Consider the following 20,240-nt stretch of genomic DNA (forward strand, 5'->3'; position numbering starts at 1 on the left):
AAAAGATCCCATGGCATTTATTAAATAAATAAACAAATAAATAATTGGAGAAGTTTACCTGTGCTCCAGTCGAATTTCACCTAGTCAGTATGAATACCACCTTGGGTCCCTGATAAAAAGGGGCTACTGACCTAGTGGGCAAATACACCCTATAACATTACCAGTTGTCTGAATCAGAACAATACAATATACAACTCAGCTAACCACTAAAAAGTAACAAGAAAGTTTCACCAATGGGATACTTACCTGGAATGACCTCTGGAGCAGGCCAAAAATGTTAAATAAATAAATAAGAAATGGTATATGAGCTGCGAACCGTGGCAATAAAAATCTAAAATGGAGTGAGCAGATGTTGGTTTTATAGAGTGGATGCCTTCATGTCCCTATGAGATGTACTTCTGCCCGGCCTGAAAGGAGAATGGTGTTAAATTCAGGAAATTGGACCAGATGCTGGCTCTTCAAAACTGAAGTTCAAAAACTTTAGGAATACCGCAACAGAGATTTACACAAAGAAAATGTGCAATGTGATGGTAGAATTGCAAAATCAAGAAGAGGTTGGAATAAAATGTTGAAGAAAGGATTTACCAGACTGTATCATTCTGAATTCCAAGGACACTAGGCAATCTACCAGGGAAAGATAGAGGCTAACAAGTGTTGGAATGGGCTGCAGCAGGACAAAATTTCATGAGGCGATGAAATGGTCTTTCCAGCATACAGAACTCTTGTGAGGACTATCTAACCTATTGCATACAGTAACAAGCAGCACAGATAAAGATGACTAAAAATGAAGATAATAGTGGAGTACTTCTATAAGAAAAAAATGAAGATAACAGTGGAGTACTTGTGTAAGAAAAGGCTGCGTATACTGCAAATGTTCTCACTCAACACAAGAAATTATGGTGGCGAACTCACAAGACTGTAAAAGTAAGAATACATGGCTAGCATCTGTCAAAAAGGGACAACTGTACAGTAACTGGTAGTTTCACAGGGTACAAAAGGGATTTTTCAAATGCACAGGGTAGTTAGTAGTGGCATGGTGTTTTCATGGAACCTGTAGAAAAAAACTGAGACAATGTGACAGATGCAGGAACTGAATAACTTTACAGACACTGCACTTCTCTTCTGCTAGCCATGTATTTACCGACATGCTCAGAACTACTGAGTATGCAAGTTCCAGCAGTCAAAATCAAATCAAAGTCTACAGGATATAGCCTATTAACCATACTCTACAGGTTACGCTGCCAGGCCACTTAATAAGCAATAGTACAGAAAAGAAAGGGTTGTACATATTTCAGTGAAACACATTCTTCATAAATATTAACTCTGGTACAAGAAATGCGGATGACCAAGCAAGCAGTAAAGGACAGAAATTTCTGCCTGAACAGAAACTAAGCAAGACACTTGGCTCAATATGGCAAGCATGTTTAATTCTGATATCAGACATTCACAAACAGATCAAGCCTGAAACTGGCATCTCAGACTGCATAGAATTCTACAACACAATATGTATACTGCCCAATGAAGGATTGTTTCCAACATGTAGCAACCATTTCTCCAGCCTTTTATAAGCTGTCCACTTTTTTAGTGTGTGTGTGTGTGTGTGTGTGTGTGTGTGTGTGTGTGTGTGTGTGTGTGTGTGTGTGTGTGTGTGTGTGTGTGTGTGTAATATGAAAGACTCTATCCCAGCATACCTTCCACAGATTGTTCTTGCACTTGTGGCTGACCACGAGATGGGGAACTTAAAGACAGAAAATCGGTGGGCTGCTTCTGTCTCCTGGTTCTTGACTGCTCTTCTTGCAATGGTGACTGTTCACAAAAGGAAGAGCTTGGAGAAATGAAATTTGTAGAGTCACCATGTGCATCACATCCTGAGGTCAAGTAGAAAAAAGGGAAAGTCAATTTCAAATGCAACCTATGCAGTACACATCCAAATCTAGCATAAAAACCTGCAGTTTAACACTTGTGCACTTATTCAAGTATAAGAAAATCTTTAATAAAGGAACAGGGTATATTCTACAGTATACAATACAGCTGCGTTAAAATAATCACTGCAACTGTAATTTGAGGGTGATGTGCTTGTGCAGCAAAGAACATACATATACAGTCTTACCTGCAGTGGATTTGGCCAGTTAATTTACTAGTGAACAGGGAAAGGGCTCCTAGTTTAAAGCTTTCTGCTAAAGACCACAGTACAAGTCCATAAAGGAAACAGTCAAGTGCACAAAGGAGAAATAATGTTCATGGCCCTGGAGGCACAATGAAACAGCAAGCAGCATTACAGGTAGCAGCAGCCAGATGCCCAGTGGACATGTTAGTGGCAGTAAAAATGCAGAGTTTGATGGGCAATGACATCAATGATGGATGCAGACACTTACCCTTCAAAGTGTCTCGGGAACATTTCCTAACACAAGTATTAGAAAACAAGTACGGCTACAGCACTATGCTGGATTTCCTTCATGCAGGAGCACACTCTTGCATGCTGTAGTTACAGAAGTATGTAATGTATACCAATCATGAGGCAGACAATTCCCCTGTACACATGCAATTGGTTATTGAAGCTATAGGCATGAAGCAATGAGCTTCTTTGTGCACACACTGAATTTCCGACAGTCATGTAACGGCTGCTGAAATTCACATCCAAGTGTACCACCGGGAAATGCATCACCACTCAGAAGCCTGAACCCACATATATGCTTTTACATTAAATAAAAATATACAGACAGGAACAAGCAACAGCCACAATGACTACTCTTACCTATACAGAAATGGCAATCCCATAGACTAGGATGCATATAATATGGAAATCTTAACCCTAAAGCAGTGTAAGTGCCCAGCAAATGTCTAATGAACTAATCCATTCTGATGTCTTACCTCTCACCTCATATGGAACTATTAGTGCAATAGAACAAATCCCTTTTAAATGTTATGACCTTCTGTTATCTCACCTGCAGAATCAATGCAATAACAGCCTGCACTAGAAGTGCTGCCACTCTGCATCAGTCTGAAAGAACATGTCCCAGATGCAGTAAAAAATGTCAGGCCTACACAGGAAATGGGTGATTAACTCCTATACTGTGTTCTGTATACTGTGTTCTGTAATGAAGTGTTATTATTTTTTTTCAGATACCTGCAAATGTTCTTTTCAAGACGAGATGGAGAAGCATCCTGGACTTTTGTTTCTGCAAACCAAATTCAACACAGTTGCAGTTGGTGCAGAACTGCAAGCATGGTTTGAGCATTTCCTAACCAACCTTCTTGTTTACACCCCACAAGGAGAGAAGTATGTAGTCAGGATGGGCATGTTATGGCCACAATAGAGCTGTTTATTGCGCACATGTGCAGTCTGTTTTGTGTGGTTCACATATGTGCACAGCATGCCTAATAAAGTATCTAACTAGATTAACCTACTGGCTCTCATACATTAACTATAATAACTTCATTAACTATAATAACTTTACCTTGGACTTGTCTTTATCATGTTGCTTAGATTATTAAACTATATTAGCAGGGGATAGAGGAGGAGCAGCAGAAGTTAAGGCCTGGGTGGATTGTCTTGACTGTGAAGAGAACATTTTTTTCAAGAAAAGAATCTCTGCAGCCCTGAAAAGAAGAGAGGAGCAAGTCTCGCATTCTCTATCGAGATGAACTCCCCCCACTCAGTACACGCAGAGTGTGGGTCCTGTGGTGGGATCGTAAGACTACTGGCTGCATATTTCTTTTTGAAACTGTGAACCTTGCCTGCATTGGTAATAAGATATCAACCACACAGAATGATCTTAAAATATATCAAAGTTCACGAAGCACTAACAAAAAAAAAAAAAGAGAGACCATCTACTATAAGAAAATAAAATGTATGTCAGTGGAATTAAGACCAATAAGAACAGGTGTGTTTTTTTTTTTTAGCTGGAAATAGGGGAGGTGAAAGATAAAAGTAACAGTCAAAAAAAGGTACTTTGCTTTAAACTAGCTATCACAGCCCTCTAAAACAAGTCGCTTGAGATCAGGCATCAAACATGATCTGAGGTACTAGGAGGAAAATAGGGACTATGGGTAGAGAAAGAGGCAGTGGCCTGGATCCACAGTTTCTAAAGGTGCTGAGGTTTGATCAGGTCAGATATGATAACCAAAGGTGGAATCGGATGAAAAAAAAAGACACTGGATCAATAAATATACAGATTATATTTATAAAACAGAAAAAAAAGTATCTTTAGAACTATGCAAGCAATGGAGAAAGAATATTTTATCAAAAGGAATGATTGCAAGTTAGGGCACAGAAAATAGTTAGGAGATTGTGGAAATTTACTGGAGAAAGTCAAAGGAACCAAGGTAGTGGGAGTAAATAACTAGGAAGGAAAAGCCAGAGTGGGATAACACAAAGTAGATGTTTAGATTGCTGGTTGCAGACTGCCTTCCCAACAATGGACTAATAGAGAAAATAGAAAATGCTAAGTTACAGAGTAGTGTTAAAGGAAAGAACAGCTCCAGTTGACTTTAAAGCTGAGTATAGAACAGAACATCCAGTTAAGAAGGGGATAACCAGTAGGCATATAAAATAAGGCATGATAACTATAATTGTCAGATGTTCGAAAGAATGGAAAATGAGAATGGAAAGGAAAATACAAAGAAACAATGGGAGTATAAATGAATAACTTCCAAGTATGCAACAAAATCTAGAAAGATTAAAATTTTTGCAATGAAGTGTTTGCATGGGTATGTTTATATCCCAAGAATTTTTCCTCCGGAAGACAGCAATTATTGGAGGTGTGATGGGGAGGAAATGAGTAATTGGGAACATGTTTTTGAGAACTGTTTTTGGGAATGCAACAGGTTGGTAGAATTAAAAAAAATTCCCTATATTGTACATTGTCAGAAGGGTTCTGGAAACAAAGTATTGTAATTAAGAAAATTCTTCTTTTCAGTTGGGAATGGGATAGAGAAACTCAATTACATAGATGTAGTAAGGCCGTACTAAGTTTAATGCTGTTGGCTGCAAAGCACAATTACTAGCAAACAGAAATCAAAAGCTAAATATTAATTAATGAATGTTATAAAAAATAAATTTTAGGTGGCATGTTTAGAAAAGGGACAAAGCAGACCACAAATGAATAAACAGAATCTGTGAGTACAATACGTGCAGAGTTATTTTCCAGAGGAGGTGGAGAAGTGAACCTTCACGAAAGGCAAGACTTGAGCAATCTTGAACAACAATTATAAAGAAATAAATCATACATGTCTAATGCACAAAAAAATACTATGTATTTTTTCGAACTCCCTGTGCATCCACAACACTGCGCAATAAGTTAAAGGTGCTTAAAAATAATACTGCACTAAGTGCGTGTCGATAAAGCATTACTGATTAAACAGCAGCATTTGGATACAGTGGTCAATTGTACAAGTATACATATTTCTAAAGAGTAATCTTTAAGATGCTTGTTGTATGGCTGGACACAGACAACAGCTTTCCCACTGTGAAAAAAAGAATCAGAAATAAAAGTCAGAAACTGTACAAGTTTTAGTAAATTCAGTTTCTAGCTATTAAGTATACTGCCTGGATGCCAGCACAGAAGAAACTTAAACAGCCTGAAAGAAAATCAATTAGAAAAGGTGAAGAGAAAAGAGACTGGGAAGAATCCTGCAGCTGTTAGGAAAAAAGCAGTTTGAGCTCCAGCTTTGGTGCAAGACATTACTTCCACTAATTTAAAGTGAAAAATAAATCAAATGTGCTCAGATTATTAAAATTAACAAAACCCTTTATGAATATATCAATTTAAATAACAAAACGCTGGGAAAAATCTAAGCCGCTTTAAACAAATGCTCAGACGAACAGAAAAAAAAGCAAAAATCAGAGGTCAAAATAAAGAAAAGGGTAGCAGAGTACGAGACTGCTCATGAAGAACTGCTTCAAAAAATGGTAGAGTTCAAGGACAGATACGTGGAACACCTGAGATTTTCTGCTGCATCAGAAAAACTGGAACGTCCTGTATTAATTTTATGTAAGCACAAACAAGCAACTGGACTGGTACTCCACTGCAGGATTTGTTTACTGAAAGATCACACTGTGTGTATGCTCCAAACCTGGTCAAGAGAAAGCAGCCAAGACCTACAGTAGTAAAGATACAATCATACCAGAATAGAGAAATGATCCCAATAAAACTGCAGAAAGAGAGGCAAAGTATTAAAAATTGGAGACAGTATTTCTGGAAAATGACTATTCAAGGTACACCAGATAAGAGAGAAGCACATTTATTCCAGCAAAAGGGGAATGTTGAGAAGCAGGTATAAGACTGAAGACGATGTACCCAGTTGTCTTCAGAATATTATTTTCCTGGATGATCAAAGCCATTTTTTTTTCATCTGGACCAGGCTAGAGAGGAAATACAATATTTGTCCATACAAAAAGTGAGCTATCAAACAAAAGGGGACTCTGGTTCTCATTCTTCCATTAATAAAGCTCAGACTTTGCCAGCGAAACCTTTCCCAGTGTTCCAATAGAAAATGCTTGAGAGGCAGAAAAAGCAAAAGGATCTAACAAAAAGAATCGGAGTACCTTGGACTTTTACTGCAGGTCTATGGCTGGCAGACAAAGATGAACAGGAAGAAAGCCAACAACACTGAAATTAGATTATAAAGATCAATCACATTTGTGAAATATTGTTTTACAAGAAAAAGTGGAAAGATTGGACTTTGACTGTTAAACTTGTGAGGGACTGACACGTACATACCCAACTTTATGTCATTGATGTTTGGAAAGACCTTCAAGGGAATTAAAAAAAAACTAAAAGTAAATCAATTTTTTGATCTTAACACTATCTGTATAAAACATGTCATGATATATGCAATTTGTACAGTAAAGCATTTTTATCTATCACATACAATAATAACTGAAGTAAACAACTGCCTTTTTTCTTAATTTTAAGAAATGTAGGCATTACAACATAAAAAAAGATAACACAGGCTGGAAAACCATCTTCAACATTCTGTAATTTTGAGTTTTTGAGGTGCGGAATGGAATGCAAAAGTGCACAGATTATAATATACGTAGAGTTTATATATTATTGGTTACTTTTGCATAGGTTAATATATGGATTTAAGCCTTTGGCTTAATCTAATAAATTTTCTTTTTGTGTAAGCAAGTAAATAAGAGGACAATGAGTGTAATGAAAAGCTTTCTTTTAGCAAATAAATTTGCAGTGCAGATTAAAAGCTTTGTCGAGCTGTACATTTGGTACTCGTGTTTCCCTGGACACAAACTGACTATTGAGTGAAGCAATTAAAGCCAGAACACTTTAAGGCTAGTTAATGTTTTCTGAAAGCATACAAGCTGTTTTTTCACATCTGCGAGGGGAATGAAGATAAGAAAAGAACAGACTGCAATTAGTGTAAGTAGGAATACAGATTATTTTAGCAAATACATTTGCAGTGTAGATTAAAACCTTAATGTTAGGTGCAACTGCTGAATTGGGACAACTGTTCCTACCAAGAGGGTTAAACTTCATTATTTGAAGTACGCAGATTTGTGTGTTTACAATAATAGGTTATGGGGCTGTTATGGGGATATGTTTATTTTTTGCTCAATGGTTTTCATTAAAGCAGAAGTCCTGTAAAGTGTGACAAAGGTTCAAATGGAGATGAAAAGTAACAGCTGTACAAGAAATCAACCTTTCAAATGTTAGAGGGTATATACAACACAAAAGCTGGAAAGATTTTTAAAAAGTCATATTATACAACAGGTAAGGATAACACATTCTTATTATAATGGCTAAACTAAACATTGTTTTGAAACATGTATGCTTCTCAGAAGTATAGACAAAAATGAAGAATACTGAATTGTACTAAGAAATGTAAAGTGCAAATAGCAATGCTACAGGAGACACTTTTTAAAAGTAATAAGCATGTGAATTTGATAAAGGATTTCAGGATGGATACTGAGCAGAATATAAGGAACAAAGGCAAATTACAGTACTTATAAGAATTATTAGAAGAGCTCCAACAGTGACAGAAGAGGGGGAAAAAAGAGACTGTAATGGCAGATTGGTGGTAATAGAAGGAGACTGTCAAGGGAGAAGGATTATGCTGGTATGTATTTGCATTTCACCTAAAACTGCTATTATGAAGTTTAAGAAAATTTTGGGACAGAAAATCAGTTTTCGGCAGGGAATATTACTTCAGGTTATGGATTGGAACATGATTCACAACAGTGAGAATGTATTGGGGGACCTAGAAAAGGGGATTATAACAAGAGAGGATACATTTCTCAAGAAATTTATGAAAAGTACAGTTTTGTACCTACCATAAATGTAGATGTTCGAAGATCCACATTGCTGCAGTCCTAACACTTGGGTAGTCCGCCGTCCCTCGGTCGGCCCGAATATCAGAGTATAAGGCTGACGTCGGTCAAGGCGCATTTGACTGACATCAGAACGTCAGGGTACAAATGCGCATGACCGACGTCATATCCTCAGTCTTTTCTTGCCCCAGATGTCAGAAGACCCTAAAAAGAAAGGTCAAAACCCATAGACAACAACTAAACAACTAACCAGCCTAACACCAAAAATATGTACAATATATACAATATATACAATTATACAATTATACAATTATACCTCAGATGGATAACCCAACCCACACAACCACCTCAAACTACAGAGGGAAAGGAGGGAGGGTAAATTGGACTGCAGCAATGTGGATCTTCGAACATCTACATTTATGGTAGGCACAAAACTGTACTATGTTCTTCATCTCACATTGCTGCAGTCCTAACACTTGGGTAGAATCCCAAAGCAGAGGTAAGGGAGGATGGCTAAACTATAATGAAGCAGGAGCTGCCAAAATGCCCTGCAACACAGCAGTGGCAAAACCAGCCCTGGATTTAGAGTACAGTGGAAGGTGGTAATGCCTAGAGAAGGTATGCACTGAACTCCAAGTGGCTGCCTCCAAAATATCCTTAGTAGCCACCCCCTCAAAAAGCTGTTGAAGTGGCAGTAGCCCTAGTGGAATGAGGCCTAATCCCAGCTGGAATCTCTTTGCCATGATGGGAATAACAGAAAGCAATGCAAAATCCAATCCACTTAGAAATAGTTTGTTTTGACACAGGCTTGCCCTGAGAGCACAAAGCAAAAGAAACTAATAACTGCTGAGATTGTCTGAACCCTTTAGTTCTGTCCAAATAATATCGCAACTGCCTGTGTACATCTAAAGTGTGCAAAATCTTTTCCCCTTTAGTTTGGGGATTTGCATAAAAAGTAGGCAAATGAATAGTTTGGTTTAAAGCCACACTAGAAACCACTTTAGGCATAAAGGAAGGATTAGTACATGTAAAGATACCCTATCCTTATGGAAAATTAAGAAAGGCTCAACTGCCATAAGGGCCTGCAATTCAGAAACCCTTCTTGCAGAGGTAATGGCCAACAAAAAAGCAGTCTTCCATGACAAATATTTCAACTCAGCAGTAGCTGCAGGCTCAAAAGGTTGTAGAGTGAGTTTCTCCAACACAAAATTGAGATCCCAAGCAGGAGTAGGATCCCTTCGTGGGGGTCTTATATTCTTTGCCCCTCTAAGAAATTGCTTGAACAAAGGATGAGAAAACAATGGTGGGTCACAGTCGTAGTGAGCTGAAATTGCTGCAGCATGAATCTTAATAGAAGAGAAGGACAAACCTTTGTCCAATAACTCAGTAAGATATTGAAGAGCCACACTTAAATCAGGCTCAGAAACATCCAAATCCTTAGCTGCACTCCAAAATAAAAATCTCTTCCATTTATCTGCGTACACTTTCCTTGTACTAGGCCTTCTAGCTTCCAAAATCACATTCAAAACTTGTTGTGGAAGTTGAGACCCTCTATGGCTTAAAACAGAATATGCCATGCTGTTAGGTGAAGAGAGTGAAGTTTGACATTGAGCAAATGACTGTCCTCCTGGGACAACAGATGTGGAATCAAAGGCAAAGGCCATGGAGGCTTCTGTACTAGACTTCTCAGTAATGGGTACCAGTGCTGTAGAGGCCAATCTGGAGCTATCAAAATCATCCTTGGCTTGTCCTGTCTGACCTTCAGAAGTACCTTTGGGAGGAGAGGCAGAGGTGGAAAGGCATACACATGAAGATTTTTCCAACTGAAAGAAAGAGCATCCACTTTCCAAGCTGTGGGATGAAACCGCTTTGTGCAAAACTTTGGCAGCTGGTGGTTTAGTGGAGAAGCGAACAGATCTATGTCTGGAGTTCCCCAGGACACTGTCAATTTCTGAAATACATGAAGATCCAGTTTCCACTCGTGGGGATCCATGATTTGTCTGCTTAACACATCTGCTAAGGAGTTCTGTGCTCAAGGCAGAAACCTTGCCTGAAGACTTAGTTGTAAACTGAGAGCAGTCTCCCACAAAATCATTGCTTGCCTGCATAGAGGATAAGAATGTGTTCCCCTTGCTTGTTGATGTACCACATGACAGTTGTGTTGTCTGTTAGAATCAACACCTGCCCTGGAAGAAGTAAATCCTTGAAAGCTATTAATGCAAACTGGACTGCTAACATCTCCTTCAAGTTGATATGTAGATGCTGTAGTCTGACAGGCCACTTGTCTTGTATCCACTTTCCGTTTAGATGAGCTCCCAAGCTTTGTCTGAGGCATCTGTCGTTAAAATTTGACTCGCCTCTGGCGGGTCACAGAGAGTCCCTTGTTTAGGTGACATTCCTGAGCCCACCACAAAAATTCCTTTTGAATGCAAGGTATTATTTGAATGACAGTGTCCAGATGCTGGCAGTGCTGTGTCCATACATTTTGAGATACCATTGCAACTTCCTCATATGCAGTTTGGCATTGGGAAGCACCAGAATACAAGATGCCATGAACCCTAAGGCTTGAAGGACTGTCCTTGCAGTCAGCCCGGACTGAAGAGATAGATGATGGAAGTAAAGGGAAAGATTCTTTTGTTTGTCCGGGGTTAGAAAGGCCATCTGGGATGCTGTATTCAGTCTTACACCCAGAAAGCACATGTCTTGAGAGGGTACTAGACTGGACTTTATTTCGTTCACAGAATACCCCAGGCATCTTAGCACTGCTATCACATATTCCAAATGACGAAGAAGCTCGTCCTTCCTTGAGCCAGAATCAGGCAATCGTCCAAATAAGGATAGATTTGTATTCCTTTTAGCCTGAAGAAAGCTATCACTGGAGCCAGAACTTTCGTAAATACTCTGGGCAGTAGATAAGCCAAAGGGCAATGCAGAGAACTGATAGCGAGAAGTCCCAGTCCAAAACGCAGATATTTCCTGCAACTTAGCCTGATAGGAACATGAAGGTAAGCCTCCTTGAGATCCAAAGTTACCATCCAGTGATCCTTGCCCAGTAGAGGTAAAAGCTGTTGTAACGTCAACATTTTGAACTTGGGAATGTCCAGATAAGTGTTGAGGATAGATAAATCCAAAATTGGTCTCCACGTGTTCCCCTTTCTTGGCACAAGGAACAGGCGAGAATAAAATCCTAGGCCCCTTTCTGGCATAGGAACCGGCTGTATGGCCCCTATTTGGAGTAACAGAGAAATTTGCTTGTGAGCCTCTATTCTTTGTTGAGGAGGAATGTCTGGCATGCCTTTGAAAGGAGGCAAGGTATGGAAATAAAACCTGTAACCGTGATGTATGATATCCAGTACCCATCTGTCTTGGGTAATCAAACTCCAATTTTCTTTGAAAAGTGCCAACCTTCCTCCCAAAGGTGCTGCCAGGCGAGAAGGTTCTGGCAGCTGAAAAGGCAGGTCATTGGGTCTGTTTACGAAAGGACTGACCCCTGCCCTCACCTGAAGACTGTGCAGGAGAGCTCCCTGTTCTAGGCCTGAAAGAGCCCTGACCTCTGCCCCTGCCACGTCTAGATCTACCCCTAGACTGGGAATCATAAGAAGGATACGTCCACCCTTTAGTAGGCCAATTTCTACTAAACTTTGGAGGCTGAACCTGCAAAAAATCTTTAACAGTCTGCATAGACTTAGCCTTGTCTTCCATTTTCTTTAAAACTGCCTCAACAGGAGAACCAAACAAAACATCAGATTGCAAAGGGGCATCCAAAATCCTAGTTTTAACATGGTCAGATAAATTTTGATCCCTCAGCCAGGCATGCCTGCGAAGAACTGACCCAGTGGTAGCCACCCTAGACGAGGCCTGAACAGCATCAAAACCACATTGCAAAGAATGCTTACCCACCTGTTCAGAAACATGCACTAAATCTTGTAACTCTTTACAATCAATACCTTCCGCCAGAGCATCAACCTTAGATTTCAACTGAGAAAGGAGATAATTTTGATATTTCAACATGTGAAACTGGCAATTCAAAGCTCTCATGGCTAGAGTGGAAGAAGTATAAACTTTCTTTCCCCACCTATCCAAGGCCCTGGCCTCTATCTGCCGGAACTGGATTCTTGACAACAGAAGCCTTAACACCCTTAGGCCCCTGACTAACAGTTTCTGGGTCTGCCCTAGGACTCTTAAAAAGATACTTATGAGCTTCAGGCACCCTGTAATACCTATCCGGTTTAACAGGAGCAGGAGGCAAAGAATCAGGATTAAGGGAAGCCTCTGCAAACACATCTTCCACCACATTCAGAACAGGAGGTATAGCTAAAGGCCTATGCTGGGGTAAAACAAAATTCCCTAAGCCTTTTCCTGGAATCAGAGAAATCCTGACCTTCCCATTTAAAATGCTCTCTCATGGAGTGAAGGGTCTCTGAAAAAGAAAAATCCTCAGGAGGAGCAGCAGAAGGAGTAGAATCATCCACATCAGAATCAGAATAATGAGAATACTCCTGCAAGTCTTCAGCCAAGACTCAGACACATCGAAGCCTGCTCATAATCCCCAACACAGGTTCCATCCTAGGCCTCTTATCAGGAGGGGCATAGAGCCTCTAATCAAAGTAATTAAATCTTCTGCCATTTTAGGCATGTGCTTCTTGGGCACTGAACCTGAAGAACTAGGAGTGACACCCACAGAAGCAAAACTAGACCTGCCTTTAGGAGAAGCCTTGGAAGCAGAAAGAGAGGGCCTAGACACCTTAGGAAGGGAGGGAGTACAGTTACCTGAGAAGCCCCTACATCCTGATCTGCCGCCTGGGAGGCCACATCCTGTACAAACAGAGTTTCTCCCTGGGACACTAGAGAGGCCTCAGTCGGAACCACCGGTTCCACTGACGCCGCTAAAGAACCGGCGTCCGGTTCGACGACTCCTCTAACCTAGGTTTAACTGCCTTGTCTTTGCGCTTCTTTGAGGAAGCGGCCGGAGCATCCGACGGCATATTGTAATTGCACCGCTTCCCAAAGACCAACCTGGCACAATCCAACCTCGCTTTATAGTGCGTTTATTGAACCGAGCACAAAAGCGACACCCAACAACGTCGTGCTCAGGTCCCAAACAAGGTATACACAAATTATGGTAATCTCTATGCGGTATCTGTTTCCCACAAGAAATACAGTTATTCACTTTTTCTGACATCCGGTAAACCACTGAGGCAAGAAAAACCAAAATATTCCCCAACGGGTACTTAACCAACTCTGACTTCGGTCTGAAACTCCGAATTCGAAAAATTTCAGAACGCCGAACGGCACTTGCAACACTGCTTCTGCATCGGACCATGCGGCAAAAAAGACTGAGGATATGACGTCGGTCATGCGCATTTGTACCCTGACGTTCTGATGTCAGTCAAATGCGCCTTGACCGACGTCAGCCTTATACTCTGATATTCGGGCCGACCGAGGGACAGCGGACTACCCAAGTGTTAGGACTGCAGCAATGTGAGATGAAGAACATCTATTTGGGTATGGAAAACCTGAACAGTAGTAGGAACTCAGGAAATTTACATGTTCCTCCCCAAGGTGCAATAACTGGGCTAGACTACACAAAAGTCATATTTCACAGGAACATGCGCATTTAATTGAAAATTCTGGACACATCCAATAACTATTTCAGGTCAGGCACCAACAAAAATCATGATAAAAATGCAATATAATGAAACAAAAATTAATGCGGACACTTCCCAGCCTACCCATTAAAAAGAGGCATTTAAGGAATGGGTAAGTGGGAATTATTAGGAAATATAGAAATTGTTTATAGAAGTTATAACTAGTAAATGGGATAAAATGTAAGTGGAGCTTAAACATAGGGTAGAAATACAAGAAATATACGGTTAAGAAGCAATAAGAATTATTTAGTGGGGCTAACAAATGATAAAGTATTATAGAATAAGGGGAATCTCACAGAACAAGAACAGGTACAAATGCAGAATGCTAAAGAGAAAATCTGAGTGTAACTGGACAATATGCATGAGTTTAGAAAGACTGATGTTAAACCTGTTTTTTTGATAAAAACTCCAGAGCACATAAACTCTCAGCACAATGACTTAGCAAAATTAATTAGAAGAAAGGGCTGTTGCCAAACCTTGGGAGCCTACAACAAGAAAAATAACTAGAGATTCTGTAGAGGTATTAAGAGATATTTCAGAAATTACATGAAAATTTCTATGAAGCAAAGGAATGTGGAAATCAAGAAACAGTACAAATGGAAACATTTATAGAAAACGTATGCCAAGGTTAGAAGTACATGAGGCTCAGCAATTAACAGTTAAGGATATCCTCTTTCCCCTTTATTTGCATTTTATTTAGAACCATTAAGGATCTCAGAAATTCAAGGATACAATTAGTGCGGTGTTGAAAAAAAGTGGACTATCTACAGATATTTTGAACTTAATGGAACCAGAAAAGGGCAGCTCAGTGTTGTGGAACATTAAGAGATGGTTCTGGGTTATAAAAATTAATTAAGATAAAACAATGGTTACAGCCAGGGGTGGCTCGTGGCATCGGACTGCAGCCCCCTCAGCTAAAATGTAAAGTGTTTAAGTGTTTTAAAAAATGTAAAAAAAAAAAAAAAAAAAAAACTTTTTGTACTTTAAACAAACTTCGAGTCCGCGACTCGGAAGTACGCGCATGCACGTTGCGCACTTTAACCGCCTCGGGCTGAGGCAGGTTTAAACAGCTTTTGTTTTTGTTTATTTTCATTGCAGCAGGAGGAGTAATGAAGGCATCATTGTGATGCCCAGAAGTCTATGCGGTTCCAAACCGCATAGAATTGGAAGGGGCTCGGACTGCGACGTCCGCAGGCAAGTCATGACGTGCTTGCTGGGCTAAATGCTGCTGATTGGTTGTCACTCTCTTCCCAGGCTTTATGTGCTGGAAAAAGAGCGAGAATCAAACAGTCAGTAAGTCGGTTGTGGATTGATTCGATCGTGACTGAGTCAGTCACACAGGAAGGATTTAAATTAATGCCATTGGATTTTTTTTTTTTTTTTGGGGCGGCCTATATTTTACTGAAGAAAGAAGAAGAACTGAAGAAAGAAGAACTGAAGAAAGAAAAGTAGTAGAAGAAAGAAGTTAGACGAAGAAGAAGAACAGAGTGAAGGTGCAGAAGTATACCAAGTAAGTAGGAAGGGTTAGCTAAACGGCAGGGTCGGTGCAATAAAAGTAAGGTAGCAGTGTATGCAGTAAGTAGAGAAATGAGTAGACTAGTTGGCCCTGTAGTCCCTTCTGGTCATCATTCTCTGTTTCTGTGGTTCACTGCCACTGATTAACAGCTTACTGTTTTAAACAGTTTATTTAAAAGCTGTTCTTATATCCTCTAACTTCTTTTCTTCAAGAGCATTTAAGCCCTACCTTACTAACACTGTTCAGTCTCTTTTTATGTTGTTTTCATATGACTTTTGATGTAGGCATGGAAGTATTTTTATTATCTGCATTTGAACTGCATCTGTTCAATTTATATAATTCTGTAATTTATATAATTATATAATTTCTGGGAGAAAGGAAATTCACCCCAGGGATCACGTCAGTCGCCCTGCTAGACAGGGGTCCAGGAAAGTAAATAATGTGGGAAGAAATAGCCAGGGAATTGTTATGGCTAGGCTTGTATAGGTCCTAGGGCTGATAGCCTAGTACCAACCTATGAACCTATGAACCTGTAGATGGTGTCCCTAGAGTTGTACTTTAGCAATCTGCCCTCAAAAACTGTCTGCAGAGTAAACATTTTAAAAGCATAAAAGCAATCCTGGAAATTGACATATAGATAATTAACTGCCAGAAACTGTCACTTACTTTCAAAGTCCTCAGTACTACTTATTTTCTTGAAAACTGGCATACCTCTCCAATAATGTCATCACCAATTATTTAAAAAAATATGGATCATAAGTTGTCTATAACAGAGGATGCTTCTTTACATTGTTACTAGTAACATTCATTATTCTGATGTCTGTGTTGGTTTCTGTACTATTTATTTAATTAGCATGAGCCTTTAGTTAACAAGTGTTGTATGATTCATGACAACCGATGATGTTGGCAAACTGAGTTCAATACAAAACTGTAAACAAACAAAAAAAGGATAGAAGACACTTCAGGGATGAGGAGACAAGCTGAGATTCTGTTACAGAATGATAAAGCACTGACAGTATCATAGCTGTCTCAGTTTAGTTAGCAGTCTGGGTACTGGATCAGCGAAATAGAGAAGGATGGGTTCAAGAAGCCAGTGCTGGTTCACTCTTCTTGGTGCTGGGAGAGGAAAGGACCTTCCTTTATCTCACTAAGATCCTCAGTCTAGAAATAACCACAAGGTCACTTCATATACACAGAAACTGACAAGTATAAGTGCAGTCAAGGTGTGCTTTAGTCAGGTTGGGCATCAGGCTGTGTGGAAGCAAACAAATTCACTGGACATTAAGCTGCAGACACTGCACTGCACTTTCAAATCAATAGACAGTGGCCTGAAGAATCACTGCAAACATCTGCTCTCTCCATGTAGGACAACAGCTCTGATCCCTAGTTTTCAGCTCACCAGGATAACAATTGGAATGAATGGTCCGATAGGAGAATAAGGAACAAAATTAAGGCAAAACATGTGGTATTCGCTGGGCTTGCTTGGTCAGGTAGGTGAATGTGATCTGATCTGTTCCTCATAATATCTGTGGTTTCTAAACAGTGCAATGCTTGATATTTGATGGTGCAGTGGTAGCATTGTTGCCTCACAGCTGCAGATTCTCAGGTTTGATTCTTGGCTGGGGTGCCTTCTGTGTGGGGTCTGCATCTTCTCCCTGCGTTTGTGTGGGTTTGCTTTTGTGTCCTCCCATGTTACAAAGACATATCTGCACTATTTCTTCCTGGGCCTCTGCTGAAAATTGTTTTCTTTGTTCCAAGTCAGATTGTCCTGATTAACAAATGTTAAATAAAATTGACAGGCATTTGAATTTCAGACTTCAGGTTTCTGAATGTTTAATTCCTTGCATATTTGATGGCGCAGTGGTAGCATTATTGCTTCGCAGTTATAGGTTTTCTGGTTTGATTCTTGACTGGAATTCCTTCTGTGTGGAGTCTGCATCTCATCCCTGTGTTTGTGTGGATTTGCTCTGGTGTCCTGCCATTTACAAAGACATGTGTCTGCAGTATTTCTCCCTGGGCCTCTGCTGAAAATTGTTTTTGTTCAGTCAGAAGTAAAACTGACATTGAATTTCAGACTTCATATTCTTCAGAAAATGCATAGTAACACAACCTTTTACACAACCTTTTATTCTAGCAATTTTCTAAGATGAATATTTGAAATTTGTCCTTATTTTTGGGACTGTATTACCTCATTATTGGCTTTGTCCAGTTTTTTTGTGCTAAGGTTGACGGCTATGGCAAGAACTGAATTCACTGAATATGTTTGAGGGCTGTATTCCTTCATTACTGGGTTTGTCCAGGTGTTTTGTGCTAAGAAGTTGATAGCTATGGTGAGAACTGAATTCATTAAATGATTAACCATTTATGTTTCAGTTTTCCTCTCTTTCAAAAAGCAGCCGATTTGGCATAGTGGTATGTTGCTCTGACTGTTCTGCACGGGGACCTTGGCAGTAAAATGTATGGTGGTAACGCAGCATTTTTCTTTCACAAAGCAGGTGATTTGGCATAGTGGTATGTTGCTCTGACTCTTTTGCACAGGGACCTTGGCAGTAAAATGTATGGTGGTAACACAGCATTTTATTCTAGCAACTTTCCAAGATTATACAAGCAATGTTTAATGTGTCCCTTTGGCTTTTTGACCCCCCCCCCAAATAAATTTGGCTTTTTCCAGATTTCTTGTGCTGTGAAGTTGAGATGCAGTTGAGTATTGAGTAGACTTTACAAGGAGCTGAGAGCTGCAGGGGAAGAGAAGTTTAGTGCTGCTTATGCTAAGTCAGCTTGCATTGTTAATAGCACAACAGGTTGTGTACGTGCTTTTGATGCAGAAGGTTGTTGGTTCTACTCCCACAAGGGGTAAATGCTGCTGTACTGAAAAAGTTAAGATACTAACTACAAGCCTGTTATCAGTTTGCCATCTATTTCCTATTACAATATTACTAGCTTATCATTTTTAATGTAGTATAGGCAATTTATTCCTCAGGGGCATCAGACGCTTCATTTTTCGATTAAACCATGAAATATAAAGGTGTTTGCTAGCGGCAACCTCTTCATTAGTTACAGATTTATTTAATGTGGAATTATTTAGATGACTTTTTTACTACTTTAGAGATTCTGCATATTTACTGATAATGGTGGACTGTAGAATTGTGCATATTTACTGATAATGGTAGACTGTAGAATTGTGCATATTTACTGATAATGGTGGACTGTAGAAGTTTGAGTAGACTTATGATTTAAATGTTTTGAACTGGGCAGTTTTGTCATTATTGGTGCATGCATTTTTTTTTCATTGTTTACTGGAAAAATGTTCAAAACAATACAAAGGTGTATCAAAAAGCACATGTATGTTTCATATGCAAGGAGCCTATGATTTGAAAACAGCCCAGAATTAATCTTTATCTGCCACTGGTAAAATGTATTTTCTTTGAATGTGTGTTTCAATGCTATTTCAATGAATGTGAGTTTCAAGGGCAGAGAAGTTTTAATGCTAAGTTTGTTTAGCAGATGTCTTCATGTTTGTGCTGTAAAATGCAAAATAAAACTTTCAAATGAAGTCCAAATCATCATAGAAGTAAATCAGTATGCACATTAGTGTTTATGATAAATGGAGTGAAATAGCCAATTAATGTATAATTGGAATGGCTGCAGGGGGGTGCTCCATGATTTTGTGAGGGGGAAGGGCAGCAAACTTAAAGACGGCCCCAGCCGAACTATACCTCCCAACTAACCAGATTTTCAAAGAATGAATAGATTTTTGCTTCTTATTTTTGGTTTGTTCCTCATAAAATTTCTGGTTTTCTGGCAAAATCATTTAGGAAATAAGTCACTAAATAATGACACACTGAGTTTCAGACTTCATAACCTTCAGAAAAATGCATGCTCAAGTATGACCTGTTGTTCTATCACCTGTCTCAGCTTATACAAGAGCAATTTTTAGTACTGTTTATATGTTCCCCCAATATATTTGGCCTTGTCCAGATTTATTGCATTAACAGGTTGAGAGGTACATGCAAATAAATTGCTTTATAGAATTAAGCATAGCCAAACCTCTCAACTGTCTCTGATTTTGGCTCAAAATGTTGCTCTTCCCCTAATAATCCCTCTGCAAAATAGCAATTTTGAAAGAAAACATGGAGGGTTTACAATTAAGAAATAACTGTAATAATCAGAGTTATAGATTACTTTTATTTCAGAAATGCATGTAGACTCTTATTTTGTCAGCTACTCAAGTTAACAATACTAATATTAAAGTGTCCCTTCTTTGACAGGTTCCCGGCTGTACTGTGTGGCTATTTTATATTTTTACATCACATCTTTGGTTCATTTTTCATAAAATTGTGTTTTTTTTATAGCAAATTAGTGACAAATCATTAAAGACTGAAGTTAGAAAATAATGACAGACATTTGAGTTTCAGATTTCATACCATTCAGAAAATTCATACTAATGCAAGACCTACTCTATTATCTTTCTAAGTTTATAAGAGCAATATTTAAAAAAATGTCCTTATTTTTGGGCCTTTGTCTCACTTCTTTGTATGGCTTTGTCCAGATTTCTTGCTCTGAGGTTAAGAGTTATGACAAATGTGTCAGGGCCATCACAGTCAGCCACAGACATTTCAAATTGTGACATACTTGTTGCACCCCACTCCCCCATGTAGTGACTCTGGATGTATCGAAGCAAGGCAAGGAGTAGTTATGCAGTGTAAATGTGCAGAGTATCCCCCCCCCCCATCCAAGGTAGACACAAGTACTAGAGTGGCTTTTCATCTGTCCTTGATTTCTGCAGAGT

At 39.3% G+C, this 20,240-nt stretch overlaps 1 protein-coding gene across 1 annotated transcript in view; it reads right to left on the reverse strand.

The window, feature by feature from the left end:
• The window catches only part of LOC122800224, a 965,447-nt gene that overhangs the window by 696,591 nt on the left and 248,616 nt on the right, over window positions 1-20,240 (reverse strand). The window contains exon 3 of the mRNA XM_044069717.1: window positions 1,692-1,868. Within this exon, the coding sequence (XP_043925652.1) occupies window positions 1,692-1,868 (177 nt within the window). The remainder of the gene's footprint in view (window positions 1-1,691; window positions 1,869-20,240) is intronic.

Source organism: Protopterus annectens, chromosome 4.part0 (genome assembly GCF_019279795.1).
Source record: "Protopterus annectens isolate FY-2018-M chromosome 4.part0, PAN1.0, whole genome shotgun sequence".
In the NCBI taxonomy this organism is placed as follows: domain Eukaryota; kingdom Metazoa; phylum Chordata; order Ceratodontiformes; family Protopteridae; genus Protopterus; species Protopterus annectens.